This window comes from Corvus cornix, chromosome 5, assembly GCF_000738735.6.
Source record: "Corvus cornix cornix isolate S_Up_H32 chromosome 5, ASM73873v5, whole genome shotgun sequence".
Classification (NCBI taxonomy): domain Eukaryota; kingdom Metazoa; phylum Chordata; class Aves; order Passeriformes; family Corvidae; genus Corvus; species Corvus cornix.
This window is the reverse complement of record NC_046335.1, coordinates 54,436,750-54,457,148: the sequence shown is the minus strand read 5'-3', so window position 1 is coordinate 54,457,148 and position 20,399 is coordinate 54,436,750. Positions and strand designations below refer to the sequence as shown.

General features: G+C 45.9%; 2 protein-coding genes across 2 annotated transcripts; both read right to left on the bottom strand.

Moving 5' to 3' along the window:
- Positions 1-387: 387 nt before the first annotated feature.
- On the bottom strand, positions 388-15,694 carry IVD (isovaleryl-CoA dehydrogenase). The gene is given in 13 exon segments (XM_039553018.1): positions 388-2,256; positions 2,376-2,448; positions 3,085-3,189; positions 3,649-3,730; positions 4,995-5,088; positions 6,149-6,245; positions 6,765-6,901; positions 7,153-7,246; positions 8,644-8,813; positions 11,447-11,498; positions 12,775-12,864; positions 15,562-15,661; positions 15,663-15,694. Coding segments are annotated over 13 exon segments (1,260 nt in total). The 3' UTR covers positions 388-2,122.
- Positions 15,695-15,787: 93 nt separating this feature from the next.
- KNSTRN (kinetochore localized astrin (SPAG5) binding protein) lies at positions 15,788-20,096 on the bottom strand. The gene is made up of 8 exons (XM_039553477.1): positions 19,984-20,096; positions 18,924-19,056; positions 18,723-18,779; positions 18,414-18,501; positions 17,251-17,371; positions 16,906-16,964; positions 16,704-16,778; positions 15,788-16,140 (listed from the first exon to the last, which is right to left on the bottom strand). Exons 1-8 carry the CDS (start codon positions 20,045-20,047, stop codon positions 16,009-16,011), a joined length of 729 nt encoding a protein of 242 aa, XP_039409411.1. The 5' UTR covers positions 20,048-20,096; the 3' UTR covers positions 15,788-16,008.
- Positions 20,097-20,399: the final 303 nt, after the last annotated feature.

Sequence of the window (20,399 nt, the reverse complement as noted above, 5' to 3'; positions counted from 1 at the left end):
AGCTCTGCTGCTCTCCAGAGGAGGCCCGAGGCACAGCCTGCATGATCTCTGTAAATGTATTTCTTTTAAATGAGAATCATGGGGAAAAACTGTGGTTGGGAAGAGGGAGAGATAGGCAGGGAAAGCAACACGGTAGCTGTTGCTGCTGCCAGCTTGGATGCGCTTTGGTGGGTACCAGAGCCTGCACCTCCCCTCTGCTAGGACCCCCCCCCAGGAGCACAGGCCACAGCAAAGGCGTATTTTATTAGTATAGTATAAAGATTAACCCCCTTTTCCCCAAAAAAACTCTCCCATCCCTTTCCCAAGGCAGCGAGGATTTATGAATCGCTCCCTGCCCCTGTCCCGAGATTTGTTAGATATTGATTCATTTTACCTTCAACTCCAAGATGCTAATCAGCCTGGAAAGTGAAGGCATTATTTATTATGTCTATTAAAATCAGACCTCTCCAGTGCTGAAGGACAGGTTTAAAAATCTCTAGGTTGCTTCCACCTTAGAAAACCTATTTTTAACAATCTGAATCTCACATCATCCTGTTATGGCTCTGACACTCCCTAGAAAAGTTCCTCTGGCACGAATGGATCGTAAGAGTGATCCAGGAATCATTTCATGGTAAAACATAAAAGTCTGGTCACATAACTAAATTCTTACATCCGTGTACAGCAATGCACTGAGTGTTTCTGGTATGAAGTGCACCTCAAGGTTCACTTCCACAGCATTTTCAGATGCAGCTCAGGGCACCTCTGTCCACCCTCTATCCAGAGATTTAGGCTGAAAATTAAACCCTGGGACACTTCCTGGGTGACAGCCACCCAATGAGGCTGAATAAATATGAAGTTTTGGAGGAGTGCTACCACCAGGACTTTAGAAGCTCTTTCTGCCTCTTTGTGACTTTTATAAACTCTCAGTGACCTACCTGGCAATTCAGGAAAGTGAACTCTCTTCAATCTGTGACATTTTAAAATTCTGTGTTAGTCTACTGTCACCTGGTACAGACAGGTGTCGACTACAACCAAAAAAATACACACAGTCGAAGGTGAGTTTTGTTAAAACTGCTGGGAGCTGCCTATGTGGCAACTGTTTAATTAACTGTTCAATCACATTTCCAGCAGCTCGTTTTGATTTGTGATTCTTATTTAAAGGCTGGCAGGATGCTGTGCGATTTCCTTTAAAAAGCTGGATAAGCCCCAATTTGCTGGATACAAGATTCACTGAGATCACTCACAAACACATTGCTCAGCTGCCCGGAGGTGGAGTGTGAGGACAGGCTTGGCCAAAACAACAACCTTCAGAGGGAACCAAACCCCAAAGAAAGTCAGCTCTGTCTGCCTGCTTCATTCACAGATGTCACAACACAGCTCGGACGTGTTAACTGTCCCCAGAGCGATGGATGGTGACAGCTCTGAGGGAATGACTTGGTGGGAGCAGTCAGTCAGTGCAGCAAGGACTCGGGCCTGCACTCAAATAACTCCAAAAGCAGCCGGAATAGGAAAGGAATTCTGCAAATAGGAAAGGAATTCTGCAAAGAAACACATGGGATTTAAGGAAGTTTTAGGAATCAGCACCTAAAACTCTGCTTGTGCACAGATGATTTTCAGCATTCATGATAGCAACCCCATGATGTGCTTGGTGTCAAGTTCCCACAATGGAAGGTATTAACCTTCCATTGGAAGGTTACAGCAGGAAGTTTCACCTTCCAATGGCAATACGCTAAATTCTAACTGTTTAACGGCACTCAGGGCTTTTTAGAAAGAACAAAGTTGTTCCCTCATTGTCCATTTTTGGTGGGTTTGGATTGACTTTCTGTGTGCAGGAGTGGCTGCACACCCCTTGCCAGCCTGCCTGGTGGAGGGATGAACCTCTGCTTTGCAAATCTGAGAACCAACAGCACATGAACAGCATGAATCAGGGTGATCACAAAAGAGAAAGAACACTTCTCCTTCCATGTACCCTCTGATTAATTTTGTCCAAGCCCAGTCCAGCAGCATCTGCTCCCAGAGCAGGCAGAGGGGATTCCAGAAGTGACGATGCTGGAATGGCAGGCAGGAAGAAGCTCAGTTGTGCATTCCAGCCTCACGGTCAAGGCCTCGTGGTGGTCACGGTGCTGCCTCTGTACTGGTGGCGTTACTTGAAGGTGGCGTTGAAGGCCCTGCCGATGATGAGCCTGCGCACCTCGCTGGTGCCCGCCCCGATCTCATAGAGCTTGGCGTCGCGCAGGAAGCGCCCCATGGGGTAGTCATTGATGTAACCGTTCCCACCTGCCACCCAAAACAAGCCACAGGTCACTCCTTGTCCCCAGTTTCAGGGCTGAGGGTGGGACAGCAGAGGGAAATGCTCTTGCACTGTGCTTGGCTCTGTCCAGCCATCAGTGACTCACCCAGGCACTGGATCCCATCCAGGGCCACCTGCGTCGCACACTCTGCTGAATACAGGATCACTCCGGCACAGTCCTATGGGACAGTCACAATGGCACAGTGAGGAAAGGTGTCACCTGCCCATCTCCAGTCCCTGTGCTGCCCTCACCCTGCCATCACTCTACAGACACCTGCTAAGAACCCTGAACTACTTGATCACAAAGCACAGGGACAGGGAGCTCAAGCAGTGTCCCTGTCACTATAGAACACTCATGGCAGGTCTGTAAAGGCCACATGAAGACAGAAGAAGGAAAAAAAAGTGCACCAGAGAAGCTGGTGTCTCACAAAGGCCCATCAATCCCTCAGGAGACCACTGTGATTTGCTCTGGGATGCAGAGCTCTGTGCTCCCACTGTTAAACACTCAACATCCTCCTCTAATAGAGGTGTGGTGACAGGTGGAGGTGACAACACCTCTAACAACTGCTACAGCACTTACAACAGCCAGGACATCTGTCTGGGCTGCCAATAAACATCTACTGATGCAGCTAAATTTCTTGCTTTGTAAAAGGAGGCTTGCTTTTAATTTGTGAGTGAAAAAAGGTACTTTGGGTGTGAAAAAAAGACCCTTTGGGCTGTGAGGACTCTAATTGTACAGAGGCTCCCCCCAGGTGAGGCTCTGGGACTGGAGGAATTGCCCCAGGACACACAGCCCAGGTAGGAGTAGAGCTCACCTTGGCATTGAAGTGGCCCTGGTCACAGGCTTTGGCCACATTGTAGACGTACTGCCGGCACGCCATGAGCCGCGTGTACATATCTGCCATCTTGCCCTGCATGAGCTGCACAGCCCAAAGACAAGGGACGTTAATTAACACAAGTGAGCGGGACCAACCGTTCCCCAAAATATCTCAGAGAAACTAGACACAGGAGGAGACATGGGCCCAGCAGACATGAGGGAGCTGGAGGTTCTGCTCATTCACAGACCCCTAGATATCAGCCACAGTCCCTCACCCGCCAACAGTGACTTCAGGCTCAGAAGTCTTTCCACCTTCTAACCACATCATAGAATGCCAGGATTTGTTGAGTTGGAAGGGACCTTAAAGTTCATCCAGTTCCATTTCCTTGGCATGCACAGGAACCTTCCATTAGCCCAGGCTGCTCATTATCACATTATGCAGCCCGAGCATAAACACCAGGTGACCTTCTCCATGCAAAGTCCCCGCCAGGACAAAACTCTCAGTCTTCTCAGTTTTAAAGAGAAAAGAGAACAAAAATTCCCAATTCCTTTTCTGCCTTACCTGGAAGTGGCCAATTTTCTGTCCAAATGCTTCTCTGACATGCAGGTATGGAATTGCATGGTCAAGAACAGCTTGCATGAGCCTAAGAAGAGCAGAGGGAAAAGGGAAACTTGAATATATTGATTTAACTATATATATAAAATATATAATTATTATAATATCTATATTTTATATGTATATATTATATAAGTATATATATTATATATATAATATATATATATATATAATATATATTATATGTAATGATTTAACTGAAATAATGATTTAATTTTGGAAGAGTAACCCAAGGCAAAAAGGTTCTCATAGCTAAAGTGATATCCTGCTGTCTTCCTACAGCTTCACTCAAACAAGGCTAAGAACAAAATCCAAAGGTCCCACATTTCTCCCTAGTGCTCATTTGGGACATTCTTGACATTTGGGAAGGTCTGACTTTTTAATTCAGGGGACTGAGACTTGAAGAGCTTTCTCACAAACATAGCCAGGACAGCCCGTGCTGCCTCTTATCTCCAGAGCCCCCCAACTCAAGGAGTACCAGCCAATACCATAAAAAAAAGCACAGGTAAGAACAAGGAGGGGAAAAAGTCCTCCTCCTGCTTTGTGGAAATTGGTCTTTCCACATGAGGATTAGCCCAGAGAGATCACTCGGGAGGACTAAAGGACTGTGGGGTGCCAATAATTACTGGGGAGCTTAAGGATTGAATAAATGAAGAACAAACCAGCTTGTGACTCTCTGGATAGTGTGTCTAAGGAATTGGTAACACAAATGAGCTGGTTATTCCCTGAGTAATAATGTAGGGATACACAAGCCAGCAACTGGGGACTGAGGCAGATTTATCATCTCTGGAAATTTTTATATCAAGACCAATCATTTCTCCAAAGCTTGCTCTGGAGGATCAGTGGACACTGGCAGGCAGACTTGCAAACATTCTTTCTGGCATTGCTTCTTCCATCCCTTGCCCCTCACAGGGGGCTCCACAGAGATGCTTTCAATTTGGAAAACCACTGTGTGAGGAGCTGAGAGCTCAAGGATGAGGCAGAGTACACGTGAGTGAGTGGTGGCTGCCGAGAAGGCCCTGAGCACCTCCAGGAGAGTCCAGTCAAGCAGCTGTGCTGGTGCTGGAGTTCTATGCTGGTTTTGACTGGGACACCCAGCAGCCACGGGATCCTTGCACCTTGCTTCCTTCCCACATCTGACCCAGCCTCTCCTCTTCTGCTGCCCCAGTAACCCAGTTCTCCATCCGGGATATATCCTACCAAGAGCTGCATCCCAAGGGATCCCCACCAGGCTTGGCGATCACCAAGCACCCTTCTGGCCCTACAACCTGTAAAAGATGACAAACCCTTACCCCAAGGGGCCCCCAGACAGCACGAGCCTCTCCAGGTCCAATCCACTCATCAGAACGTAGACTCCTTTGCTCAGTGTCCCCAAGACATTTTCAGCTGCAAAGAGAAAAGGAAAAGGGATTTATTTATGTGCAAAACTCAGACAAGCTGCTCTCTGAGGGCCTGTGTTCACTGAGGGGAGGAGCAACCTGGGCTAGCAGAAGGTGTCCCTGCCCAGGGCAGGGGGTGGGACTGGATGAGCTTTAAGGCTCCTTCCAGCCCAAATCGTCCTGGGATTCTATGAAAAATGACTGAATAGCCTGAACAATTTCCTGGAAAAAAATGTTTCAGCTTCCAAAGCCAAAGATCAGGAGGAGCATTAATGGCCAGAGTGCCAAGTGCGTTAACATCCAACACTGCAGGGATGTGCTTCTCCATGTCATCATCCTCTTTCCACAAGAACATGATGTTCCCTGTGGATGACTCCCGGGACATGATCAGAGCGCTGGGGCACTGGCCTTTATGATTTTAGGGTGGAGGGATCCAATACAGTTAGAAATGTCAGATTTCAGCTGAAACTCTTCCACTTCAGCTTTTGAAGGTGTCTATGGGGAGCTGCAAATGTACAATCAGGATTTTTATGATTCTGGATAAGACATCTTCTCCATTTGCTCTAGAAAGGCTGGAATTTTTCTATCAACAAAACTTGCCACTGGAGTAACAAACATTGCTATTACAGAGGCCTCTGCTGTACTAATAGGGGAAAGGATGTCCATTTTCAGGCCCTGGCTCCAAAAGAACTCAGAAATGTTACAAAAGCCTGTTGGAAAGTCTCCAGTAAAAAAACCTTCAGGGCAAAGTAGCTCACCTCCATACAAGGATGGGAGCTCTATTGGAAACAAGTTTCTTGGGAAGCCTCAGAAAGGCTTTGGAGAAGCAGTGGTTAAGAACTAGGTCCATGAGGGTGAAAGAGCAGTGACCTGACAAGGGATGTGCTCCCTCTCTGCAATCCAGCAGATTGCACTTTTCCAGTTCCACCAGCTCCCTTGGAGGCTGCCAGAGAGCAGATAAGCATCTGCAAAGCCCTCAGGGTCACGGGCTGAACATGTGTGTAATTAGTGATCCAATTTATCTGATCAAGAAGACAGGAAGCCACCATGATTTGAACGAAACTCACCAGGGATCTTGCAGTCTTCAAAGATCAATTCACAGGTATTAGACCCTCTCATTCCCAGCTTATCCAGCTTCTGGGCTGTCCTGAAACCCGGCATTCCCTGCAAAGTCAAGACAGTAAAAATACCTTTCATGTCTCAGTTCTGACAGACTGAAGAAAATCATGAGAGATCTGTGAAATTCCCCTGACCACAGGAACATGTGCAGGGTGCAAGGAAGGAGATAAAGTGACCTAGGAACAAGACCAAGTCTAAGTGCAAGTGCAGAGAAAACAAATGGACAGAGAAACATACACATAGGAACCCTGTGCATCCATTTTCTAATGCACATAAAGAGCAAATAAATTATTTGGACAGTTGCCAACACAGGCTCTCCTACAGCAAGGGTTGGAAGCTCAGCCAGTAACTGAACTATTCTAATAATGAAGTTATGTCCATCAGAAGGTTTACTGATCTCAGATTTTATTTTATTAAAGGTTCCTTTCCTGCCTGAAAGGCAGAAAGTAGTTTGTCTTTGAGGAAGAGGCTGGCAGTTATGGAAGGAAAACCAGCTGACTTCCAAATGAGGCAGTTAGGGTGAAGGATTCTGCTTTAAAACCCTGTGGGAATGACTAAACCTACCCTCTCCACGATGAAGGCGGTTATGCCTCGGGAGGCTGGGACAGCATTCATGTCAGTTTTAGCATAGACAATGAGAACATCTGCGTCTGGCCCGTTGGTGATCCAGAATTTGTTCCCATTCAAAACAAAGTAGTCTCCTGGAAGCCAAGAGATGAAATCTGTTAGCTCACGACAGCAACACTGGTATTCTCGCTCCATTTATTCCCTAACAGGCTTCCCAGAATCACTTAGGTTGGAAAAGACCTCCAAGATCGTCGAGTCCAATCTTTGGCCCATCACCACTTTGTGAACCAGACCAGAGCACTGAGTGCCATGTCCAAATGTTCCTTGAACACCTCCAGGGATGGGGCCTCCAGCACCTCCCTGGGCAGCACAGGACAGGCTTTACCTTTCTTATCTGCCTTCAGCTTCATGGACACAACATCAGAGCCAGCATTTGGCTCGCTCATGGCTAAGGCTCCAATGTGCTCCCCGCTGATTAGCTAGAAGAAAAGACAAATATTAGCAAAAGATGAAGACCAGCAGCACTGTTTGTGTTCCCTCTTTAGCCCCCCGCCTGTTTTCCTGCACTGAACCTCCACAGTCGCTGTTCTCTGCAAGAATGCAAAGAGAGCTCCTGTTCCGGTACAGCCCAAGCAAGGAGCTCCCTTGTGCTGTGCCGAGGGAACAGAACCAAATCCCAGTGGGATGAGAATAGTGACTCAGCTCTGTCTGAGCTAGACAAGCACAGCCCTGCTTGCACAACACATGAGGAAGCTGCCAAGGAACCATGCAGGCAGCCATATGCCTGTCCCCAGCTCCTGCCTGGGCTTTCTGCTGCCCTTTTACACAAACAGGAGCTGGTGAACACAAAAAGCCAATGAGGGGGTGAAAAGGGATGGGAAAGTTCTCTGCAATGTTCTCATAGCCCAGTCCCCACCCTCACCCCACAACACCCTCCTCCTGTACCTGCTCACACCAGGCTCTGGCAGAGCCGTTACTTCTGCTTCACTGTTTTTTCATCCTGCCCTTTTCTCCTTGCCTTTCTTTTTCCTCCCTGTGTACTTTTGTCCATCTTCTTCTCCTTTTGATCTATACTTTTTTTTTAAAAGCAGACTCAATGCTTAAGATGTGTTCAACTAATTCAATCCATCAGTGCATTGCTACAGAAGTCCTCATGAGGTGCTCAAATATAGTTAAGCACTTCTAAGTGCTCTGTCAGGAACCAAAACAAGTCAAGCTGAAGTGACATCTCATTGAAAGGCAGAGAATGAAGCATGAAAATACACCTGAGGAAGGAGGACACTTCAGGGTTACACATTTGCAGGCTGCACAGTGCTTTGAGGAAGTGACACTGTACTTTGCACGTCGTTTACATCAAGTTTTTTGTGCTGATAATTTCACTGATAATCTCAGTAACCGGGTTTCAATGTGCTCATTGTTTTTCCATGCATTGAAAAACTGAAATCTATTTAATGCACTTCTGAGTTACAACATCAATGCCCCAAGTGATGATGATATTTCACATGTAGTTAATTAACAGCCAAACCAAGCATTTGGGCAGTGAGAAATGGAGAATATAAAATAGGAAAGCAGTGACTTTCTTTCAGAGATCTCAAAATGATTTGGGAATTTGGAAGAATATTCTCCAGTGTCACCTCAAAGCCTCCCTTAGTAACACAGCTCTAGAGAGCTGGGCTGTGCTGCCTGCAGACAAGCACCTGGGCATAGGATGAGGTCAATATGGATTAATAGGACAAAAATTGACAAGCTAGAGAAGGGCAAGGTTGGCAAGGTCAGTATTTCCTAAGGTTTGGTCACTGAAATCTGCTGGTGCTTGAGATGCTAACACACTGTGAAAGACATTCATCCTCACAGCCAGAACCCAAATGCCACGTACCTTGGGCAGGTACTTTTGCTTCTGGGCCTCGTTGCCATTGCGCACGAGCTGGTTGATGCACAGGTTGGAGTGGGCCCCGTAACTGAGCCCCACGGATGCTGACGCACGGGAGATCTCCTCCATCACCAGCACGTGGTCCAGGTATCCCAGGGCAGATCCACCATATTCCACTGGGAAGAACGGAAAAAGCTCGTGTTACCCACCATGTGCACAAGATCCTGCAGCTGGGCTCAGTCTCCAATGAGATCCAAGACACTTTGAATGCTTCTGGATTTGACTGTTGCCGTCCCTGAGCTGGGCACTTCTGGCCCCATCCTCTCTGAATTTCAGTTTTCTCATCTTAAAGTCGCAGGGATATTTTGTCTTCAGCATAAACCATACTTGACTCGTATAACATAGTTTATGTGTAGAACATGCACAAGGACACATCTTGAACATGCTACTGACACTGCACAATAACGAGTCCTTCTTATCAACCTTAGTATTATCGCAAAGATTAAATCGCCAAGTTGCAACCTCCTTAAGGTGAGAACAAAGGAACACAGGCAAGGTTTGTAAAATCCACATATGTTTGCCCCTAAACAAGTGAGGAATCCTCAAGCTGCTCAAAAATGTGGCACTAAGGACTCTTCTAAGCCCACAAACGTGCAGGACACCAGAAATTTGATGAGTGGCCAATTGAGAAGGGGAATGATCCATAAATGCAATTCATTAGTGACAAGCATGTAGATTTTAAGAGAGGATGAAGTGAGACAGAGCAGCACTGGGAGCCCAGCTAGGCACATGGAGTTGAGCCTAAAACTAATAGTAAAGACTAAAGTTACACAGTAGAACAGGGAAAAAGAAGGCAGGTAAAAAGAGAAGGCTGAGAAATGTGTAACGGCCTTGAGGAGCCAACAGCCTATGTAAATATATACACATATACCTAAAACCACATTTATATACACACAAATACAGTAACCTCCCAACCTAAAAGTCTTGCTCTCCAGGTAGGAAGCAAGTGGTTGTACTGCTAAGAGAAGCACTACAACAGGACATGAATGCCAAGAAGCAGCTGGGGAGATAAACTGAGAGCACTTACTCGTCATCAATGTGGAGGCTGCAAGCAAGAGCAACAAGGGTAAGAGCAAATCTCTATGTGTGCTCAGAGTGACCAAAAGGCACAGCTCCAAGGGGCTGCTGTTCCAAATTCCTCAATTTAACACCACAGCCACTGGCATCACACATTGTCTTTCCTCTCATGTCCCTCATTTCAACTCCTGCCTTTATCTGCAGGGCCCTTTATCCTCTGAAATCTCCTCTCTCTACCGCGAACCTCAGTTTAGGCGTTTGCTATCAGTATCCTAAAAGATGGGTTTAACAATTTCTCAGGAATGCAAAAACAAGACATTTTTTTATTAACTCCTATTGAATGGCTGGGTTTGGTGCTTTTGCCTCAAGAAAGGCAAGGTAACTGTGAGCAGCACAAATCCAGGATTGCTTTGCACTGCAAGAGGAACAGGAAAATGATCCTGCCAGACACCTCCTCATATAACACAAACCATGGTGTGGTTTTGAACGATGCTGCCATTTCAAAGCTACTCTTTGTATATGACACGCCCATATTATCATTACATGGGAATCACATATTTACATTTCTTCACTTTGCCCTTTATAAAACAAACGGAAAATTACAAACACCACAGTTCTTTTAGTTTTAGGAAGAAAACAAATAGCACTGTTACTCAAAATGTTCCCGTAATAGACTTGATGCACTGGTGCCCAAACATGCCATTGAATTGTGTACACCCTCCTAAGATTCCACACGATCTTCATATCCTAAATCCCAGTCTCCACCTCCTCCAACAAAAGCAATGTCAATAAAGAAACATGCAACTCCACAATCCAAAATTAGGTGAAAAATCCTGGGCATAGGAGGGTTTGAGAGGTAAACCTTTGAGAAAATCAAGAAGGACAGGACTTGTGAGGAGATGGCTTATTTATAGTGTGGGAAACTGCTGTAAGCCTCAGGCACAACATCAAAGAAGAAAGAAGGTAAGAGTGAGGAAAAACAGGAGCAGCAGTAAATGGGGAAGAGGAGAGAGAAAGCAAGCAGAAATGCGGAGTCTTTCAGCACTGAAAGCAAGGCAGAGGCATTTTTCCGATGCATTGCTATTCAGCTGGATTCTGCAGAGCCTTTGCACAGCCACGTCTAGAAAACAGACTTTTCCATGGGGAAAGAAAGGCCCCATCAACTGTTTTTCTCCACTAAGGGCTTCTCCTCATTACCCTGCCTTGGTGCATTCAGCACAACCACACTCATCTGTAACATTCATCACAACACTTTTCACTAACCTGCGCAAGGCTGAGTAAGATTTCCCCTGATTTTTTTGACTGTGGTTGGCTGTGGTCAGCTGTCCGTTCATTATCACAGCATTTCAGGGCATTATTTTAGACCCTTTAACTTCTCCCATTATAGATGGATGTTTGGTCTGGGATACTTTTATCTCTAGCTCTCCTCCTTCAAAACTTGCTTCATATTAGAAAGGCACAATGTATGTTTGAGCTCCATATGTTACATCTGGAGAAACCATTTCTGAGCAGTGCCTTTAAACTGTGAAAGGAACTTTGTCTAACAAGGACAAAGGATTCAAAGTCAGAAGAATAACAACAGTTTGGAAAGAGTTTTTTAAAACACAAAGATAGGACAAAATGGATGTCACATCACAGACAAGGCCGTTGTGAACTGGAAAGTGAGAGTATAAGTGGTCCCTCTTTTGTCTGAGGAATCACCCATCAGAAGGTAAAATGGGAACAGACTTACCAGGGGCTGTGATCCCCAGAACTCCCAGTTCTCCAAGTTTCTTCCAAAAGTCCTATGAATACAGAACAAGCAATCAACCCAAACTGGCAGTCTGGGCATCAGCATAACAAGTTTCCCCAGGAAGCTCACTGGACACATCTGTTTATCTGCGATATAGCACGAGAATGAGGCAAATGCAACGATACCTGTTCCTCCCACAGTGCAGCTCCATCCTTGGAACTGAAAAACCACACAGATTTAAGGACACTAGCTATGCTACACATGGGAGTAGTTTGTGGAATTCAGTGAAAATTCACATGCCTAAATTTAATTCTGGAAGAACACCTCTTAAGATTTAACTCTTTGCCCATTCTAAGGAAAATTTTTGTGAAATAGTATAAAACTATCCACTACGAAAACATGAAGTGGTGCTATGAGCTGGCACTTTAAAACCCTTCCAGTAAATCAGGAGCTGGCAACTAAAGCCAAGGAAGCCTCCTTGGGGGAGATTAAAAAAATGGGAATGTTATAGCCATGACAAAGTGCAGTAGCAAAGGATGCTGTCACCAGGGAAGCCCACACATGTCCTGGTGGGGCCATCTCCCTACTGCTCCCGTCCTCTGCTATGTGATGGACACATAGGTGAGTGCTCCTCATATGGCCTCTGTGTCCAGCAATAATTATCAGGGAATATCTCCAGAGACTTCAAAAAGTATCATACAATAGCTCTGGATGATATCTGGAATGCCAGGCTAAATTTATACACTTCACTTCAAAGCTGCACATACATCCCTGGAAATGTCAACATCAGAACTCTGGGAAATCCTGGCAGATGTTTAGAGCTTTTTGAGTCTTGTAGAGCTTATAAAAACCAATAGTCAGATCTCTCATTTCCATCAATCAAAGCACCCTGTGGCTGGCACAGCATTTGTTTGGTTTATTAGAAAGGCAAGTTTCAGCTCAACAGTCAAACTCCACATTTCAGCATTTGCACACAATATTTTCACAGCAAATCTGAGAGGAAATTCATGTCCAAGAAGGGGACTGAGCCAGGAGTATACAAAGCACATGTTGGAGAAGGAGCCTGAACAGAGCCAGGCAGAAATCCCATAAGAATCCAAACGAGACCATTATCAATCTTTATTATTACTATTATCGCTGGGTTCTGCCCCAGCTTGCTGAAAGTTGGTAACAAAAGATAAAACAGGAAATCCAAAAAACGTTTTCTCTGTGGCTTTTAAGTTTGAAAAGTTAATGCACATGTTCCTGTGGTGTGGCCTGGGATTGTCTGGACTAATGCAGAGATCAAAGCCCGGAGAGGCTTTCAGAACCACATATGAAATACTTGCCCGCATGCCTTTGAATTCGTTTTCCTGGTCAATCTGTTGGGCCTTTGGAGCCAAATGCTCTTGGCAGAACTTTGTCATGGTCTGTCTAAGCTGGGAAAAGAGGGGAGGAAAAACACATCCGTTACATCTCAGCAATATATTGTCATCTTCTTCCCCTGGATCTTGCCAACATTCCCTCACCAGGCAACTCCAGCATCCCAAACTCAGAAGCACAAGACCATAAGGAAATCCACGGTTCAGGTTACTGGCTGAAATACCACATAAAAGGGTAACTTTTTTAGTCTTTTAAAAAGGAGCTGATGTACTTTAGTCTCTCTCAGCATTTAACCTTAATCGTACCCTGACATGAGAGAATGTTCCTGAACTCCTGCCTGCACTGGGGCTTCAGGCATGTTTTTGGGCAGTGAACTTTGGAAGCTGATGAACTGAGTTTATAATGTGGTAACCCTATCCAGTAGCTGCTTACAGCACCATTTAATTACAGGCAGATACCTGTAATAAGCAGGGATACTAATTAAAACGTGTTTGTGTGTCAAATTGGAACTACATTATCTACCTTACTACCTCCTACAGTGGGAAAATTTGATAGAGCCAGGAGTGTTCATTGATCCAAGTGTTAAAAAACCCAAAACATTTTTCTAAATTTTAAACTCTGAATACTTACATAAATGTATTCTACAGAACTCTATACACATACTAACAAAATTTATACAATGTCTTAAATGTTTTTAACAGGAAGATTTAAAAACTTGGTCTGGATCTTATGGTAGAGTTTAATAATCCCATTTTTTTTCTTTTTGGTTCTTTATTCCCACATATTAATTCTGGTGAAGGAACAGTTTTAGCGACTGAAACCCTGAGCTGTTAAACCAGAACTGACTGCATTACACTTCAGCAAAGAGTTTAAAATAAATTAGAAGAAGCTTAAAACCATAATAAAAAAAACCCCAACACCTTAATCAATTAGAGATTGAGGATGGACTTGGACAGGTAACTGTGATACCCTAAGCCAGTTTATAACAGTTATATTGCTTTTAAGTCACAGTTTCACTAATACTGAAGATTATTTCTGATCTTGTTTTTTTAGCTATTCCACCGGACAGATAGGAACAATAGGAATATTTTACACCTTCTTTTACACTTGCTGAATATAGAAGTACAAAGAAACATCAGTTCGAGCTGATAAGGCCATAAACATTAACACAAATGTGGCAAGGAATAATTCCGTAGCATGAAAGAAGAACAAGTAAGTTTATTTTGTACATCCATATGCTTGTACCATCAGAATTATCTGGAAAGTGAGGCTGTAGCTCCAGTGTTTCACTGGCAGCAGCCTGTGTGGAGCAGCCCTGGGAAGCCACTGCCCTTCACTCCAAGCCCTGGGGCAGAAGGGAATACATCTGGAATGGTCAGCACTTGGCTACTGCTGCACACAGAACACAGCAAAGCTAAGAATCATAGAATCACAGAACATTCCGAGCCGGAAGGTACCCACAAGGACCATCTGTTGGAAATGATGTAACTTTCCTAACCAATTTTTAATTAGCTGTTTAAAATAATTGTAAGTGTGCCCACTTTTAGTCAGCACTATTTAAGTTCCTTTTTCACAGACATTTATGGATACTTTGATCATTAAATCACCGAAACCTTAAGTTTGCTAAACTAATCCTGACAAGCTCCAATAAACAAAGCCTGAAGGAGTTGAAAATTGGACACCTGGGATCTTAAATTTATGGCCCTTCAAAGACATGGTGGAGTAACCAGAAGACACAGAGGAGACTGAAGCCTGGAAAGTTGGAAACTCCCCATTTGAGAAATGATAAAAGGACTAATGAAAGTGGGCCAGACTAGCATGAAGAAGGAGAAATCAATAACTGATAGAGGATAGAATACTAATTAATAAAGAGAATTATGCAACTTAGAACCAATGAACATTCATTTCTTTGTCTGCTAAAAATGTGTAAGTGAAAAAGTTTTGTGTCTTGGGTCGATGTGGAAGCTGGAACTTTGTCAGAAACACAAACATCTCTTGGTCAAGAATAAAGGAATGCCTTATTCACTAATACTAAAGACAGTGTTAGTCTTATTTTTCCCAGCATTTTCAGAGGTTTTTGGTAACAAGTCCAACTCCCGGCTCTGCACAGGACACCCCAACAATCTCACCTTGTGCCTGAGAGTGTTGTCCAAATGCTCCTTGAGCTCTGGCAGCCATTGCGACCATTCCCTGGGGAGCTGTTCCAGTGTCCGACCACACTCTGGAGGGAAGAGCTTTTTCCCAATACCCAGCCTAAACCTCCCCTAACCCAGTTCTTGCCCTTCCCTGGGTTCCTGTCACTGGTCACCAGAGCAGAGATCAGTGTTGCCCCTGCGTTATCCCTTTAGGAAAAGCCGTAAACTACAATGAGTTCTAAGAATTATCCTAAATCTTTAAATGCCCCATTGGGCAGGAGAACAAGCTGCGAGAGCTGCAACGCTTCTTTTGGGACGATGTGACACGACCCCACCGAAGTGTTCCTTTGACGATCACGTTTCTGACGATTACTGCCGATCCAACAGGCCCACCGTGGACGCAGGGGCCGTTCGCTTACGCAGTGCCACGCTCCGTGGCGAAGCCGCGGGAAGAGCCACGTGGGCCCGGGCGGTCACTCCCGCGGGCCGCGCGTCCGGGGCGCCGCGCCCCCGCCCCGCGCGCGCGGATTGGGCGGCTCGCCCCCGCCGCGGCCAATCGGTGCCCGCCCGCCCCGCCACACCCCCGCGCGGCGCTCAGCCCGCCCCGCCCGGCCGTACCTGGCGCTGCTCGGCGCTCAGCCCGTTCACCGTGTCGTCCACCGCCAGCCCCGCGCCGCCGCGCCGCGGCACCGCCAGCGCCCGCCACCGCCGCGCCCCCGGCCCCCGCGCGCCCCAGCACCGCCGCCGCCATGGCCGCTCCCCGCCGCAGGCCTGCGCGCAGGCGCGGCTCGGCCCCGGCACGCCCCGCCCCGCCGCCCGCCTCCCGGCGCGGTCGCGGCTGAGCCCGTGTCCTTGCAGCACCTTTAATGAACTAAACCCACGAACACCAGAGACCGCAACAGAGCGGCGAACGCCCGACACAAGGCTAACCGGCCGTCGCTGCTGCCTCAGCTCCCCGTCTGTCCCTACCCCGCCGGGGAGCAGTGACTAGCTCGATATAGGCTTGACAAAGAGGGACGACTGAAGTAGGGATGAAACAGCAAAAAAACAGTGCATCCTCGTGCCTCACATTGCCAGGAGCTTCCCCAGCCCTTCAAGTATGGCTTTCCATTCCTTAATTTGAGCTTGGATGTAGGACTGCTTCTCCAGGGCACGCTGCTTCTCCTCTTGTGCTGATTTCCACTTGGCCATTGCTGTCTGTGGAGAAGTCAGTGCACACCATGTTTTACTAACACCAGAGTAAGGAACAGCAAAGCCAAGTCCTAAACCAGCTCCAGCTAAAGCATCAGAGCTCTTCCTCCCAAACTAAGTCAAGTGAGATTTTTTTAACCTTGGTTGCTTGTGGAAAATGTAAATTTACCTATGACCAAAATTTAGGAAGTCTCCTATAAGTTATATTTTAGCTCTTGGGCTTCTTATCAAGAATTATAGAACTGTAACTTAATTACTGTTTTGGTCTGTATATAAGTAATTATTGAAGCCACTTGCACACTTCTAGGTTGCCCCAGAGATTAACCCAAGGTCACTGCTCTGCAACAGTTTCCAAGTTAAATCAAATGCTCTGACTACAAGAACAACAACCAGGCTGGTGGATCCCCTCTATTTAAAAGGGGAGTAACAGTTTCCTTAAGGTGTGGGTTTATATTAAAAGAGGAATACTGCAGGTTTTCGTCTGGTTCACGTGGAGAAAGGAGGATTGGGAGGAGCAAAAAAACCACCCTGAGCACCTGGTGCTCACTGCCTGGTTGAGTCAGTCTTACCTCAAGCATCTCCTTCTCTTTTGCAACTGTGTGACAGAATAATTTCAAATCTTCTATGACCTTCTTAGTTAGCGTCTGAAGAGTCAAAAGGAAAATGACTTTTAATATGATGCAAATAAATGTGAGTCTCAGCTGTTTCAGCATCAGAGAGAAGGGTAGGGGCACACAGACCCCTCCAAAGCCCACTTCAAGCTTTTCTTACTGTTGTCTTTTCCTGGCAAGCGCGCGTCTCTTTTTCCTCCTCTATGTTGCTACCTGTAACTAATTCAGGAGGTGCATTAGTGAACCTCTAATACACAGAGTGCTCTGAGAACAAACAGCTTTTCTACAGCAGGAAATACTAAGTTACTTTATCCAGGCCAGGGCCTACTACAGGAAGCAGCTTTTTCTCTTAAACCACAAAAAAACCCCCCAAACCCTGCAATTCCAGCAGTATTCCCTTACCAAGGAATCATGGTTCAAATTTCTTAGGAATAGTCACAACAGAAGAAAAAAAAATATTCTGGAGAAGGAGTACCAGGATGTAAGGGAAGTGCAAACTCCTTACCAGGACCGATGTTTCTCCTTTCTAAAATCATCATGCAAGTCTCCTGGATCTGCTTGAGCTTCTCAACTTCGTGGACCAGCCTCTCATTCTCCTTCTTCAACTCCCTTAACTGTATGGTGCCCTGCCATTAACACAGCTGCAAGTGAGGCAAGTTTCCAAGGAGATTTTCTTCTCCTTAGTAATACTGACAATAACAACTCCATAAGTGCTGCACTTGGCACCAAGAATCAGACCTTGCCTTCTGTCTCTACCAGCACAGCAAATTAGGCTGTTGCAGGTCCTCGCTCCTTCTTGACAGGATTAATACATTTATCACATCCACACATCATAGCAATTACTAGAAAAATTTGGTCATGGAGGAATTCCTTTTAGGCAACTTTATCTTTTCTTGTGCTCCCTCTCATTTATATAAATAATGCACACACTGAGAAGCATATAAACATTGTAAAGGAAAGGGTGTTTTACATCTTTAAGCCACAGCATGATTCCCTACACAATTCAGATATTACCAAGAAATTGGATAAGCTGATCAACCTCCCAAGTTGAATGTAATTCTCCAAGAGGATCAATAAGCATGTGGATTAGGGTGATCTGGCTGATAGTGTCACAAGCTTTGGGAACATTTCATAGGAAGCCTCAGAGGCTCTTAAAAAAATCAAGATGTGAGATAAGAGGAATGATCATCCCACAGATTGAGAACTGGAAAATAAAGTGAGATTTCACAGCTGTAGGTTACAGGGAGGGCCTCCTGTACATGACAGAAGTAGTACTAAGCATGTCCTAGAGTTATCTCTGAGACAGGGAATAATGAAGTGCCAGTTCTGAATCTGATTCCACAAAACCAGATCTGTTTGAAACAGAAGTCCCTGAGCAGTCCCAGCTCTTTCAGCCTTTCCTCCAGTCCCTTAACCATCTCTGTGGCCCTTTCTTGAATTCTCTCCAGTATATCCACCTCTCTTTTGTACCAGGAGCCCAGAACCAGTCAAAATATTCCCAGTTTGGCCTCCCCAGAGCTGAGCAGATGGGAAAACAACTTGCAGAAGAATACAAAGACATTCTGACAAAGACAAGAAAACAAGCAAGATAATCCTTAACATGATGCTGTATGGGTCAGAAGATGGAAATTACAAAATGATTTATTTATTTTTCTCTCCTATCCTTACCTCTGATCTTGCTAGCTGTTGTTTGAGTGTTTCCACCAATTGGTTCTTGTTTTTCAGCTCTGCTTCTAGTTGGAATCTGCTGAGAGGGCTGTGGAGTCAAAGAGCAAAGACTTAGGGGCAAAATACCAGTGTTGCACGCCTCCTAATTTCACAAATATGCCCTCTTTTAAGCGTTGGCTTTTGTTTCTGACCAACAGATTTAACTAGCAATCTTGTCAGGAAAGCTGCACATGGGTGAGAGCTTGCCACAAGCCTCCATGGGGGAAGACCACGGCACGAGGACAACTAACAGAGATGGCAGGGACGTACCGTCTCGTTGCTGTCTTCTTTGAAACCAGTTCCACTTTCTTGTCAGACTTAGGCAACCTCAAAAGAGAGATAAAATACAATTACCAGAAGATTACTATGTTCTTGCAGATCACCAAGCCTGTTAGTTTGACGCAATCTGCAAAACGAGCCATCTTTAGGACATCTGCCAAATAAAACCATCAATATTTTGCTTTGATTTACCCTTGGTTTGCAGCCTTGAAGACATTGTCCGCTGGAATGTTTGAGGCAAAGTTAAAACTGGGAACCTTGCTGAACTCTTGCTCTGATGTTTTGCTGATACATTTTCTCTTTGAAGGAAAAGTCATTTGCAATTCTGGGGAAAAAAGACAACTGTGAAAACACCACAGCCTAGAAAAGACTCCCTTTAAGGTCTCTTAAGCCTTTAATTTGAGGTAAAGCAGTTATATCTGGCTAGAATGGAGACTTTAAGGGAGAAGTAACTAAGAGCAGTCGTCAAGTTTTACCCAGGATCAAGGGTCCAGAATAAGCCACAAATAGGTCAGATGTACACAGTGTTAAAATATAATTACCAGGCTAGCACTAATGAGAGTTTGAAATGATAATACACAATAAAGAAGGTCTCGACATCAAGCAGACATCGTGTCACAAGGTTGTTGTTCAATACTGGAAGCAAAACAAACACAGCCCACATGAAACTCTGTTAAGACACCTCCATATTTTGCTGTGAGTGAATAGCTACTAAAATAACAAAGAAAACTAGCTTTTTATATAGAGTTTATTTCTCTTAAATCACGACTGTTTGAGTATACAAAGCTATGTTCACTCGGTGGCTTTAGGAAGTTGCTTTTTCTCCCTCAAGTTAAGTATTTTTCAAATGACACACCCATGAGCACATTTACACTAGAGCAACATGGAGTTTCCACCGATACAGCCCAGCCCCCACGTTTTTAACGCTAAGCCTGGGTGCCTCACGCTTATAAAATGCTATAAAGTGCTGTAAGCAGAATTAAAAGATTTAGAAAAGTAAAAGACTGTGAACGAAGCATCTTTCACATCAATGGGCCGCTGCCTTCAGCCGGTGGAGGGTACACACACCAGGCTGAACATTAACCTAAGTCCTAAATAGGGACAAAACAGTGGAATAAAACTTCTAATTAGATTTTGGAACAGCCACCACGCAGCCAGGCAGCCATGGAGCTAACGCCGGCACCCCCCTGTATCCCCCGGCTGAACCCCGCCAGCCGTGCCCCCTGGGTGTCCCTCCGTGCCTCGCACCCACCTGCGAACGGCTCGGGGCGGTGGAGCCGGGCGTACACGGGGATGCGGGAGAGCCGTCCCTCCATGGCGGCCGCGCTCCCCTCACGAGTTCGAACTGAACCGCGCCGGGACGGTTGGGCGGCTCCGCGCATGCGCGGGGGGGGGGGGGGGGGCGGCGCTGCCTGCGGGGGCGCGGGCCGGGGTGACGCGCGCGAGCGAGCGCGGGTGGAGCGGCGGCGCGGTGCTCGCGCTCCTTCTCGCTCGCGCCCCGTCTCTTTCGCGCCATTTCTGCCTCGCGCCCCCTCCCTCAGGGAAGGCGTTGGTTGCCATGACGAGGCTCCCACCCTCAGGGAAAGGCGGAGCGCAGTTCTTTCCTTCCTTCACTCCTTCCCACTGCCTCACCCTGTGGTTTGGGCACTCGAGGCCCGAAGATCAAGG

What these genes read in the sequence shown, in the direction of transcription:
- KNSTRN (XM_039553477.1), bottom strand. Translation starts at nt 20,047, where the DNA reads ATGGAGGGACGGCTCTCCCGCATCCCCGTGTACGCCCGGCTCCACCGC. An exon ending in TTCAAGGCTGCAAACCAAGG is followed by an intron (nt 18,780 to 18,923) that starts GTAAATCAAAGC and finishes CTCTCTTTTGAG; the next exon opens with GTTGCCTAAGTCTGACAAGA. An exon ending in AACAGCTAGCAAGATCAGAG is followed by an intron (nt 17,372 to 18,413) that starts GTAAGGATAGGA and finishes TGTTAATGGCAG; the next exon opens with GGCACCATACAGTTAAGGGA.